This window comes from Polyodon spathula, chromosome 45 (genome assembly GCF_017654505.1).
Source record: "Polyodon spathula isolate WHYD16114869_AA chromosome 45, ASM1765450v1, whole genome shotgun sequence".
Taxonomy (NCBI): Eukaryota; Metazoa; Chordata; class Actinopteri; order Acipenseriformes; family Polyodontidae; genus Polyodon; species Polyodon spathula.
This window is the reverse complement of record NC_054578.1, coordinates 1,069,275-1,081,774: the sequence shown is the minus strand read 5'-3', so window position 1 is coordinate 1,081,774 and position 12,500 is coordinate 1,069,275. Positions and strand designations below refer to the sequence as shown.

At 47.7% G+C, this 12,500-nt stretch overlaps 1 protein-coding gene and 1 pseudogene across 1 annotated transcript in view; one reads left to right on the top strand and one right to left on the bottom strand.

The window, feature by feature from the left end:
* Positions 1–2,026, bottom strand: part of LOC121306005 — a 27,115-nt pseudogene extending 25,089 nt beyond the window's left edge.
* A 3,351-nt stretch (positions 2,027–5,377) lies between these two features.
* The window catches only part of ppp1r12c (protein phosphatase 1, regulatory subunit 12C), a 12,075-nt gene continuing 4,952 nt past the window's right edge, over positions 5,378–12,500 (top strand). Inside the window, 8 exon segments of the mRNA XM_041237522.1 lie at positions 5,378–5,806; positions 5,809–5,856; positions 7,309–7,439; positions 7,515–7,633; positions 8,639–8,798; positions 8,942–9,086; positions 9,331–9,405; positions 9,642–9,742. Of these exon segments, the coding sequence (XP_041093456.1) occupies positions 5,435–5,806; positions 5,809–5,856; positions 7,309–7,439; positions 7,515–7,633; positions 8,639–8,798; positions 8,942–9,086; positions 9,331–9,405; positions 9,642–9,742 (1,151 nt within the window). The 5' untranslated portion in view covers positions 5,378–5,434.

Genomic DNA, 12,500 nt, shown 5'->3' with positions numbered 1-12,500 from the left:
AGGTGAAGATATTATAAGCGCAAATTTCGTTACCGGGTTTTTAAAATATATATATATACATCGAGTTTGGTGTCGCTGTAGGGGTGTGCTATCTATAATTTATATATATATATGAACATATATGTGTGTTTATTGCTTGGCTATATCAAGTAAGGAGTATATTATTATATGTATTATTATAATATATTAAATATGGTTAATAATAATAATAATAATAAATAATAATAATAATATTATATTATTAGACAGCAAAAAAAAGGATTGGGCCCCACCCGGGACTCAGGAACCTTCAAGCGCCGTCCCTTAGCAAAAGGCCGTCCCTTAGTAAAAGGACGTAATAATTGCCCCCCACACCAAATAAATTTGGCCCTAGGTGCAGTGTTACGTCTCTTAGATTTAGGCGAAATACGCCGCGCACCGAAACGAGGTCAAGTTTTTCAAAAATTTCCTGCCCCACGTCGCCGCGCTCCTCCCCCCCATAATGTGCCAAAAATAGCTTATAAACGGTAAATATCTAAATAACTTTGATACACTAAATTTTTTTTAATTTGCTCCCTTTACAGGGAAATTTTTGCCATTTATTATTATAATTATATTAAATAATAATAATAATAATAATAATAATAATAATAATAATAATAATAATAATAATAATAATAATAATAATAATAATAATAATATACACATAATAATAATACACACACAATAACAAAAATACACACACACACACACACACACACACACACACACACACACACACACACACACACACACACACACACACACACACACACACACACACACACACACACACACACACACACACACACACACACACACACACACACACACACACACACACACACACACCCGCGTTGTGTGGTGACAGTGTGTGTTCCTGTGTGTACTGTGTGTGTTTGTGTATTTAGAATCTGTACATAAAATCTTAGATATATATATATCTTATATATATATATATAGATATATTATATAAATATATATATATATATCTTATATATATATATACTCTTGGTCAAACTATATAAATAAATATTATAACAGTTTGATATTTTATTTAACATTGCGAATAAAATAAATTACAAAATTATACCGTTTAAAAATAATAATAATAAATACAAAGTCTCCTGGATGCCATAACAGCAGCCTTGCAATATTTCAGGTTCGATTTGGTCACATTTTTAGATTTTTTTTTAATCCGTTTTTCTTGGAAAACTACAAAGCGGCGAGCGATTGGACCCGTCAGCCCGGCTTGTTCTGCAGCTCTGACCGGACTCTGTGAAGCTGAATCAGTCCGGTCTCTCCGGACCGGAGGGCTGTGCTGTACGAGGCCGGCGCGCTTCATGTGATATCGAAACCCTGCAATGGAGAGAAGCGCTCCCCTCCCCAAACAAACACCTGGAAAACACCAGCGATCGCTGATCGATCCCTCGATCGATTATTTGTTCCAGTGCGTTCGTGTTCTGTGCGGGACTCGCTGTCCAAACCGGGCTGAAGTTGCAATAATTATTTTACGCGCGCCGTTGAGTCAAGTAAAGAGAGTGTGTGTGAAAAGCAAGCACCGGTATGAAAGCCTTCACGACCCAACGGGACGCAGCGCGGCCCGCTCACCTTCACATTGACCCGCAGGTTCGGAGGAAACCGGCTCGGTTCAACCCGCTCTCAAAACCCGGCTCCGGCTCTCAGCCCGCTGCAGAGACAGGGGCAGCGGCTCCCGCTCGCTCCCCGACCCGCACACACGCGGTCCGGGTCGTGGGGGGTATTTTCTTTTTTAAAACACAGACCCGGTTTCGAAGTGTAAAGACCCGCACGTACCTGTGAAGGCGCCCCAGCCCGTTCCCGACCACTTTCCTGAACTCGTCTGGTCTGAACTGCATGATTCCGGGGAGACGCACACGAGCGAGCCGGTCACTGTCCTGGAGCAGCTGGGCGCGTCTCTCTCTCTGTCTCTCTCTCCCTCTATCTATCCCTCCTCCTCTCTCTCACTCTATTCCTCACTCACTCCCACTCCTCTCTCTCTCTCTCCTCTCTTCCTCTCCTGTCCTCTCTCTCTCTCCTCTCTCTCACTCTATTCCTCACTCTCTCTCCTCTCCTCCTCTCTTCCTCTCCTGTCCTCTCTCTCTCTCCTCTCTTCCTCTCCTGTCCTCTCTCTCTCTCCTCTCTCCCCTCTCTCCTCTCTCTTCTCCTCTCTATAGTGTACACTGATGGTTCATCTCTGTTAAGTGAATTCTGGCATAGTGTTTACTCCGCACTTTCTCCTGGTCTCTCGTGGGAGTTGAGTTCTGGATGTCTTGTAATCTGGGGTCACCCCTAAGATCAGCTTTACAGAAACACTGTGATATATTCCATTGAGTCAACAGCACGGGGTCAATGAGAGGAGAGGAGAGAGAGGACAGAGAAGAGACGATCAGAGACGATATATTTGTATATTTGTATATTTTGAATATTTGTGTATTTGTATATTTTGTGTATTTGTATATCTTGTATATTTATATATTTGTATATTTGGTGTATTTGTATATTTGTATATTTTGTGTATTTGTATATTTTGTATATTTATATATTTGTATATTTTGTGTATTCGTATATCTTGTATATTTATATATTTGTATATTTATATATTTGTATATTTGTATATTTGTATATTTTGTGTATTTGTATATTTTGTATATTTATATATTTATATATATGTATAGTTGTGTGTATTTGTATATTTGTATATTTTGTGTATTTGTGTATTTTGTGTATTTGTATGTTTTGTATATTTGTGTATTTTGTGTATTTGCATATCTTGTATATTTATATATTTGTATATTTTGTGTATTTCTGTATTTTGTGTATTTGTATATTTGTATATTTGTATATTTATATATTTGTATATTTGTATATTTTGTATATTTATATATTTGTATATCTTGTATATTTGTATATTTGTATATTTTGTATATTTGTATTTGTTTTGTATATTTGTGTATTTTGTGTATTTGTATGTTTTGTGTATTTGTGTATTTTGTGTATTTGTATGTTTTGTATATTTGTGTATTTTGTGTGTTTGTATGTTTTGTGTATTTCGTGTCGAATTTGCGGTATTAAATATCTCTGGCTGTGTTGTGTTTGCTGCAGTCTGGAGCAGCGGAAGTGTGGCTCTGCTTCTTCCTCCCCGCCGGTTTTCAAACTGTTCAATCCGGGTAACACGAACCGGATTTTATAATCCTGTATTTTGTAATCCAGATTGCTTGGCCATTATTTATACTGCATCCGAATTTAACAAAAGAGATGCGATCGTGGGATTAATGATTAACACGCAGCTTTTACACTGGCGCACGCAACCGGGGACCCCTGAATTTAAAGAGGGGGTGGCGATTGACCCATCATAGCCGGACTGTGGCGATCCTGTATGGGGCGGAGGGGGGGGGGGGGGGGGGGGGGGGGGGGGGGGGCAGCGATTAATCTTACACCTGCTCCAGCGCATGCTGTCTTAAAGTTAGCCGGATCTGTGCATAAAAACTCGCCCTTCCTTACAGATCCCATAGATCAGTCTGAATTAGATTAGCGTTTCTCAGGGAAAGAGTATCGGGAGATCCTTTGCATCATTCGGATCTTTTGCATTCGAGCGCTACAGATTCGGTCTACTTGAGCCGTGTGCATTGCCCGCACCGCCCGGCGCAGCCCTGCGCAGACAGCCGGCGCGTCCACGGAGATCCTTCTGCGCGGATTCTGTGCAGAGTCTCACTCATTTAGCCAATGGGCGAAGTTCACGGAGAGCATTGGCTAAACCGGTCGCACACCGCGCAGGATCTGTGCAGAATGATCTCGGTGAACGCTCCCTCTAACACAGTCTATATGCGCAGGGCTGCGCTTCTGCCAGCGGCGCATTCCTACACGCAAAGCCCGAAGGGTCTACCCACGCCCTAAAGAGATCCCTTAACGTGTTCATCACATTCCCGGGACATGCAAGATGAAATCGCAGGTCATCTACTAGGTTACACCCAATTTAATGGACAGGGTATCCAGTCGTTATCGTTTATTAGGCCGAGGCTCCCCCTCTCACTGGAGCTGTGGACCGCAGTCCGATCCACGCCGAGGCACCCTCGGGACCAAAACCAGGCGGGTTTTGCGAGCAGGAAACCCTTTCACCGCTTTTAGCGTGCAAGTGCTTACGACGTCACCACTCACACGAAATTAAAAACTGAGCTGCAAAGCCCAGCAGCTGGTGCAAACATTCCCGCATGTTAATGGCAGTTACGCAATGCCAGCGCTAGGCACCAGGTGTCAGGGTTTGTGTAATAATACTGCGCCTCACCCGTGCCCTGACCTCGGCTATTCCCAGCAGATCCGTGACAGATCCCGCCACACCATGGTCCCATGCGCGGTGCTCCACGCATTACAAAAAAAAAAATAATAATGAAACAGCCCCACGCGTTTAGCGTCTGTGCAATTGCTTTCCACGCTTCCTGTCCGGACTGGGTGTTGCGTTTAGTTTAGTGATCACGCTTTTATATTCCTCGTCACTTTCCTTTATAAGATCTTGCTCAGTCAGGCTGTATAATGAAACAAGTTTCTGTGTGAAGATTTTTCAGGGCGCCGCGACTCTCCCTTTCGAGGCGGCAATCGCCGGGATTTCTTAACTCGGGTTAACGAGGCGCTTTTAGCCCGTGTCCGCCGCCGGGGAGCGGAGAGAGCCCGCCTGCGATTGCCGGGTTACCCGCGCCTGGCACACCTCCGGCCGGTTTGCAGGGCATGATTACAGACGCGCTGGCAGCCGTGGAACCAGCGATTGTGTAGTTTGTTAGTTTTTTAAAAAAAAAAAAAAAAGGTTTACAATTACGACTAAAATTGGTCTATTCACTTACTTTAAACAGATAACTTGCCCATGAAATTAACAACTAATTAAGCGGTATATATGATTTTATTTATATAGATAATATATATATATATGATATATATATATATATATATATATATATATATATATATAATATATATATATATATATATATATATATATATATATATATATATATATATGCCGATCGTAGTTCAAATAGGCTATACATAATATAATATAATAATATAATAATATATATAATAATTGCTATGTTTGAAGCTTTATAATAATAATAATTAATAATAATAATTCTGCTTTGTATATCTATCTGCCAAAAATAAACATCACGTTTAATCCGAAAATATCTTGAAATGCCTATTTGTAAACCCCCCCCCCGGAACTACAAACCCACCCATTCAAACTACAGCTCCCAGAATCCCACACCTCGGGAGGGGGAAGCGGAAACGTCTGTCGAAGAACTACAACAAAACGCCCTTAAACTTTAAAAGACTACAAGTCCCAGAAGGCGTCTCTTCCTGCCGCAGGAACCCGAAGGGCGAGCCCGAGAAGCGGAAGGTAAACACGGGAATGGCGGACGGTGGCGCCGGGGCTGCCGCTAAAGCGAAGCGGCGGGAACAACTGCAGCGCTGGAGCGGCTCCACCACCGACCGGGCACCGGCCGCGCCGCGCCGCCGGAGACGCAGCGAGAGCCGGGAGCAGCGGCGCGGGGGGCAGGAGGAGGAGCCGGGGCAGGGCGGCGGGGAGGCGGCGGCGGCGGGGGCCGGCCGGGGCGGCGGAGGAGGGAAGCGCAGGAAGACCCGCCGCTCGGTCCGGTTCGAGCGCGCCGCGGAGTTCCTCGCCGCCTGTGCGTGCGGAGACACCGAGGAGGCCGCGGAGATGCTGCGGGAGTGCGGGAGCGGGGCAGCGGGGGACGAGGGAGCGGGAGCGGGGGAGGAGGAGGAGGCGTTATCAACAGCACCAACGCGGACGGGATCAGCGCGCTGCACCAGGTGAGAGAGAGAGAGAGAGGAGAGAGTGAGAGAGGGAGAGAGAGAGAGGAGAGAGAGGAGGGGAGAGAGGGAGAGAGAGGAGAGAGAGGGAGAGAGAGAGAGAGAGAGAGGGAGAGAGAGAGAGAGAGAGAGAGAGAGAGAGGGAGAGAGGAGAGAGGAGAGAGAGAGGGAGAGGAGGAGAGGAGAGAGAGAGAGAGGAGAGGAGAGAGAGGAGGGAGAGGGGGAGAGAGGGAGAGAGAGAGAGGAGAGAGAGAGCTCTCTCCCAAGTGAAGAACCAGAGACAGACAGAAAGAGAGAACAGAGAGTAGGATCCTCTCTCAGAGAGACAGAGAGAGAGAGACAGGACGACAGATCCAGGAGCAGATATTGAGGAGTCTGTCTGTGTCTGTCTGTCTAGTGTGTGTGGGTCCTCTGTTGGTCTGTCTGTTGAGAGAGTCTGTCTGTCTGTGTCTGTCTGTGTGTGACACTCTGTCTGGTGTGTGTGTGTTGGAGAGTGTGTCACTGTCTACTCACTGTGTCTGTCTGTGTGTGAGTGTCTCGTCTTGTGTGTGACAGGTGTGTGACAGACACACTCTGTCACAGACAGTGTGACAGAAGTGTGACAGACAGACACACACACTCTCTCAGTGTGACAGGACAGACAGTGTGACACACACTCACAGACAGACAACACCCCACCCACACACTGTCTCTCTCACACAGACAACAGACAGTCACACAACTCACAGACTGTGTGTGAGTGTCACCCAGTCACACTCTCTCAGTGTCTGTCTGTCTGTCTGTGTGCTGTGTGTGATTTCAGATGGAGACAGACACACACAGTGTGTCTGTCGCGTGTCACACACAGTGCTCTCAGTCTGTCTGTCAGTGTGTGTGTGTGGGTGAGTGTGAGACAGTCAGAGGGCTGTCTGTCATGTGTGTGTGTGTGTGTGTTTCAGGGTGTGTCTCATCAATATCAGGGTGGGTGTGTGTGTGTGAGAGAGTGTGTGTGTTTTATTTTTAATACATGTTTGTTGTTTATTGTATATATTCGCAGATAATTGCTGAGGTCCCGTCTGTATTTATATTTTGTAAAGACATTTCAGAGGGCTGGATCTCATCAATATCAGGGTCTAGCGCTGTATATTATAAAGACATTTCAGAGGGCTGGATCTCATCAATATCAGGGTCTAGCGCTGTATATTATAAAGACATTTCAGAGGGCTGGATCTCATCAATATCAGGGTCTAGCGCTGTATATTATAAAGACATTTCAGAGGGCTGGATCTCATCAATATCAGGGTCTAGCGCTGTATATTATAAAGACATTTCAGAGGGCTGGGTCTCATCAATATCAGGGTCTAGTGCTGTATATTATAAAGACATTTCAGAGGGCTGGGTCGCATCAATATCAGAGGCTGCTGTGAGTTACACATGGCTGGTTTCTCATGGCGTGTGTTTGGCGTGTTGCAGGCGTGTATTGATGAGAATCTCGAGATGGTTCACTTCCTGGTGAGTCACGGCGCCGCTGTCAACCAATCAGACAACGAGGGCTGGACTCCTCTGCACGTGACAGCTTCCTGCGGACTGCTGGAGATCACAGAGTGAGTGTGTGTGTGTGTGTGTGTGTGTGAAGCAGCACTGTCTCCTCTCTCTCTCTCATGTATCTCTCCTGTTAGGTTCTTGTTGCAGCAGGGGGCGCTAGTAAGCGCAGTGAACTGTGACGGAGACATTCCGCTCGACATCGCCGAGGATGAAGCAATGGAGAGGCTGCTGCAGGACCATGTGACCAAGCAAGGTACACACTCCCCCCCCCCCCCCCCAGGGAAATCTCTTACTGTTATTAATATTGCAATGATCAGGAGCCAGGAGTTTGAGCAGGGTTAGAAACTCACACTAGCCCTGCTGCTGCACCCAGTCCTGGGGTTGAGAGCTCCCCTCAATGAAGTCTAGTATTATTAATATTGCAATGATCAGGAGGCAGGAGTTTGAGCAGGGTTAGAAACTCACACTAGCCCTGCTGCTGCTGCACCCAGTCCTGGGGTTCAGAGCTCCCCTCAATGAAGTCTATTATTATTAATATTGCAATGATCAGGAGCCAGGAGTTTGAGCAGGGTTAGAAACTCACACTAGCCCCCTGCTGCTGCTGCACCCAGTCCTGGGGTTCAGAGCTCCCCTCAATGAAGTCTATTATTATTAATATTGCAATGATCAGGAGCCAGGAGTTTGAGCAGGGTTAGAAACTCACACTAGCCCTGCTGCTGCTGCACCCAGTCCTGGGGTTCAGAGCTCCCCTCAATGAAGTCTAGTATTATTAATATTGCAATGATCAGGAGCCAGGAGTTTGAGCAGGGTTAGAAACTCACACTAGCCCTGCTGCTGCTGCACCCAGTCCTGGGGTTCAGAGCTCCCCTCAATGAAGTCTATTATTATTAATATTGCAATGATCAGGAGCCAGGAGTTTGAGCAGGGTTAGAAACTCACACTAGCCCTGCTGCTGCTGCACCCAGTCCTGGGGTTCAGAGCTCCCCTCAATGAAGTCTAGTATTATTAATATTGCAATGATCAGGAGGCAGGAGTTTGAGCAGGGTTAGAAACTCACACTAGCCCTGCTGCTGCTGCTCCCAGTCCTGGGGTTCAGAGCTCCCCTCAATGAAGTCTAGTATTATTAATATTGCAATGATCAGGAGGCAGGAGTTTGAGCAGGGTTAGAAACTCACACTAGCCCTGCTGCTGCTGCTCCCAGTCCTGGGGTTGAGAGCTCTCCTCATTGAAGTCTAGTATTATTATTATTGTCTCTCAGGAGTTGACGTGGCTGCTGTCAAGCGAGAGGAGGAGGAAATGATGTTACGGGACGCGCAGCAGTGGCTGCTGGAAGGGGTTCCCCCGAATGTTTGTGACCCCAAGACCGGCGCGAGCCCCCTGCATGTCGCTGCAGCCAAGGGGTACCTGGAGGTCATGAGGTGAGGGGTCACCCGGGGGTCAGGGGGGCGTGTCCATGTGTGGTCTGTTTATTTATCAGTTCTCCTCTCTCTCCTCTCTCTCTCTCTCTCTCTCCCCTCTCCTCTCTCCTCTCCCCTCTCCTCTCTCTCCTCTGTCTCTCCAGGCTGCTTCTCCAGTGTGGGTTCAGGCACTCTCTTCGTGATCAGGACGGCTGGACTCCGCTCCACGCTGCAGCTCACTGGGGTCAGGGAGAGGTGTGTCGGCTGCTGTGTGAGGGACTGTGTGCCATGGAGGCCCTGAGCAACACGGTGAGAGAGAGAGAGAGAGGGAGGGTGCAGGGTGCAGGGTAATAACCTCTCTCTGTGTTTCAGGGTGCAGGGTGTAGGGTGCAGGGTAATAACCTCTCTCTGTGTTTCAGGGTGCAGGGTGTAGGGTGCAGGGTAATAACCTCTCTCTGTGTTTCAGGGTGTAGGGTGTAGGGTGCAGGGTAATAACCTCTCTCTGTGTTTCAGGGTGTAGGGTGCAGGGTAATAACCTCTCTCTGTGTTTCAGGGTCAGACTCCCTTCGATGTGGCTGATGAGAGTGTTGAATCCCTACTGGAAGAGCTGAAGAGCAAGCAAGCTGCTGTGAGTGTGTGTGTGTGTGTGTGTGTGTGTGTGTGTGTGTGTGTGTGTGTGTGTGTGTGTGTGTCGGTGTGTGTGTGTGTGTGTGTGTGTGTGTGTGTGTGTGTGTGTGTGTGTGTGTGTGTGTGTGTGTTGTGTGTGTGTGTGTGTGTTGTGTGAGTGTGTGTGTGTGTGTGTGTCGGTGTGTCTGTGTGTCGCTCTATTTTTTCTCTCCTCTCTCTCTCTCTCTCTCTGTTCAGATTCGTAGTCAGAATGAAGCCGCCAGCGAGGGGCAGCAGCAGCAAGGGGGGCCCGAGAGCAACATGGAACAGCCAGGGAGCGGCAGCTTCAAGAACCGCAGGTGAGAGAGAGAAACTGGAGGGGGGGGCATCTGAGTGAGGGGTTGAATTGGGCTGAGTTGAGTGAGGGCTTGAATTGGGTTGAGTTGAGTGAGGGGTTGAATTGGGCTGAGTTGAGTGAGGGGTTGAATTGGGCTGAGTTGAGTGAGGGGTTGAATTGGGTTGAGTTGTGAGGGGTTGAATTGGGCTGAGTTGAGTGAGGGGTTGAATTGGGCTGAGTTGAGTGAGGGGTTGAATTGGGGCTGAGTTGAGTGAGGGGTTGAATTGGGTTGAGTTGAGTGAGGGGTTGAATTGGGTTGAGTTGAGTGAGGGGTTGAATTGGGTTGAGTTGAGTGAGGGGTTGAATTGGGTTGAGTTGAGTGAGGGGTTGAATTGGGTTGAGTTGAGTGAGGGGTTGAATCGGGCTGAGTTGAGTGATTGGGCTGAGTTGAGTGAGGGGTTGATCGGGCTGTTGAGTGAGGGGTTGAATTGGGCTGAGTTGAGTGAGGGGTTGAATCGGGCTGAGTTGAGTGAGGGGTTGAATTGGGCTGAGTTGAGTGAGGGGTTGAATTGGGCTGAGTTGAGTGAGGGGTTGAATTGGGCTGAGTTGAATGAGGGGTTGAATTGGGCTGAGTTGAGTGAGGGGTTGAATTGGGCTGAGTTGAGTGAGGGGTTGAATTGGGTTGAGTTGAGTGAGGGGTTGAATTGGGCTGAGTTGAGTGAGGGGTTGAATTGGGTTGAGTTGAGTGAGGGGTTGAATTGGGTTGAGTTGAGTGAGGGGTTGAATTGGGCTGAGTTGAGTGAGGGGTTGAATTGGGTTGAGTTGAGTGAGGGGTTGAATTGGGTTGAGTTGAGTGAGGGGTTGAATTGGGTTGAGTTGAGTGAGGGGTTGAAGGGGTTGAATTGAGTTGAGTGAGGGGTTGAATTGGGTTGAGTTGAGTGAGGGGTTGAATTGGGTTGAGTTGAGTGAGGGCTGAGTTGAGTGGGTTGAGGGGTTGAATTGGGTTGAGTTGAGTGAGGGGTTGAATTGGGCTGAGTTGAGTGAGGGGTTGAATTGGGTTGAGTTGAGTGAGGGGTTGAATCGGGCTGAGTTGAGTGAGGGGTTGAATTGGGTTGAGTTGAGTGAGGGGTTGAATTGGGCTGAGTTGAGTGAGGGGTTGAATTGGGCTGAGTTGAGTGAGGGGTTGAATTGGGTTGAGTTGAGTGAGGGCTGAGTTGAGTGAGGGGTTGAATTGGGTTGAGTTGAGTGAGGGGTTGAATTGGGCTGAGTTGAGTGAGGCTGGTTGAATTGGGTTGAGTTGAGTGAGGGGTTGAATGGGGTGAGTTGAGTGAGGGGTTGAATTGGGTTGAGTTGAGTGAGGGGTTGAATTGGGTTGAGTTGAGTGAATTGGGCTGAGTTGAGTGAGGGGTTGAATTGGGTTGAGTTGAGTGAGGGGTTGATTGGGCTGAGTTGAGTGAGGGGTTGAATCGGGCTGAGTTGAGTGAGGGGTTGAATTGGGTTGAAATTGAGTGAGGGGTTGAATTGGGCTGAGTTGAGTGAGGGGTTGAATTGGGCTGAGTTGAGTGAGGGGTTGAATTGGGTTGAGTTGAGTGAGGGGTTGAATTGGGTTGAGTTGAGTGAGGGGTTACTCACTCGAAAGTATCGGTTAACCCATTTTCATCAACACTCAGTTCAATCCCCAACCCGAATTGAGTTGAGGGTTTGAATTGGGTTGAGTTGAGTGAGGGGTTGAATTGGGTTGAGTTGAGTGAGGGGTTGAATTGGGTTGAGTTGAGTGAGGGGTTGAATTGGGTTGAGTTGAGTGAGGGGTTGAATCGGGCTGAGTTGAGTGAGGGGTTGAATTGGGTTGAGTTGAGTGAGGGGTTGAATTGGGCTGAGTTGAGTGAGGGGTTGAATTGGGCTGAGTTGAGTGAGGGGTTGAATTGGGCTGAGTTGAGTGAGGGGTTGAATTGGGCTGAGTTGAGTGAGGGGTTGAATTGGGCTGAGTTGAGTGAGGGGTTGAATTGGGTTGAGTTGAGTGAGGGGTTGAATTGGGCTGAGTTGAGTGAGGGGTTGAATTGGGCTGAGTTGAGTGAGGGGTTGAATTGGGCTGAGTTGAGTGAGGGGTTGAATTGGGCTGAGTTGAGTGAGGGGTTGAATTGGGCTGAGTTGAGTGAGGGGTTGAATTGGGCTGAGTTGAGTGAGGGGTTGAATTGGGCTGAGTTGAGTGAGGGGTTGAATCGGGTTGAGTTGAGTGAGGGGTTGAATCGGGTTGAGTTGAGTGAGGGGTTGAATCGGGCTGAGTTGAGTGAGGGGTTGAATCGGGCTGAGTTGAGTGAGGGGTTGAATCGGGTTGAGTTGAGTGAGGGGTTGAATTGGGCTGAGTTGAGTGAGGGGTTGAATTGGGTTGAGTTGAGTGAGGGGTTGAATTGGGCTGAGTTGAGTGAGGGGTTGAATTGGGTTGAGTTGAGTGAGGGGTTGAATTGGGCTGAGTTGAGTGAGGGGTTGAATTGGGCTGAGTTGAGTGAGGGGTTGAATTGGGGGTTGAATGAGGGGTTGAATTGGGCTGAGTTGAGTGAGGGGTTGAATTGGGTTGAGTTGAGTGAGGGGTTGAATTGGGTTGAGTTGAGTGAGGGGTTGAATTGGGTTGAGTTGAGTGAGGGGTTGAATTGGGTTGAGTTGAGTGAGGGGTTGAATTGGGCTGAGTTGAGTGAGGGGTTGAATTGGGCTGAGTTGAGTGAGGGGTTGAATCGGGTTGAGTTGAGTGAGGGGTTGAATCGGGTTGAGTTGAGTGAAGGGTT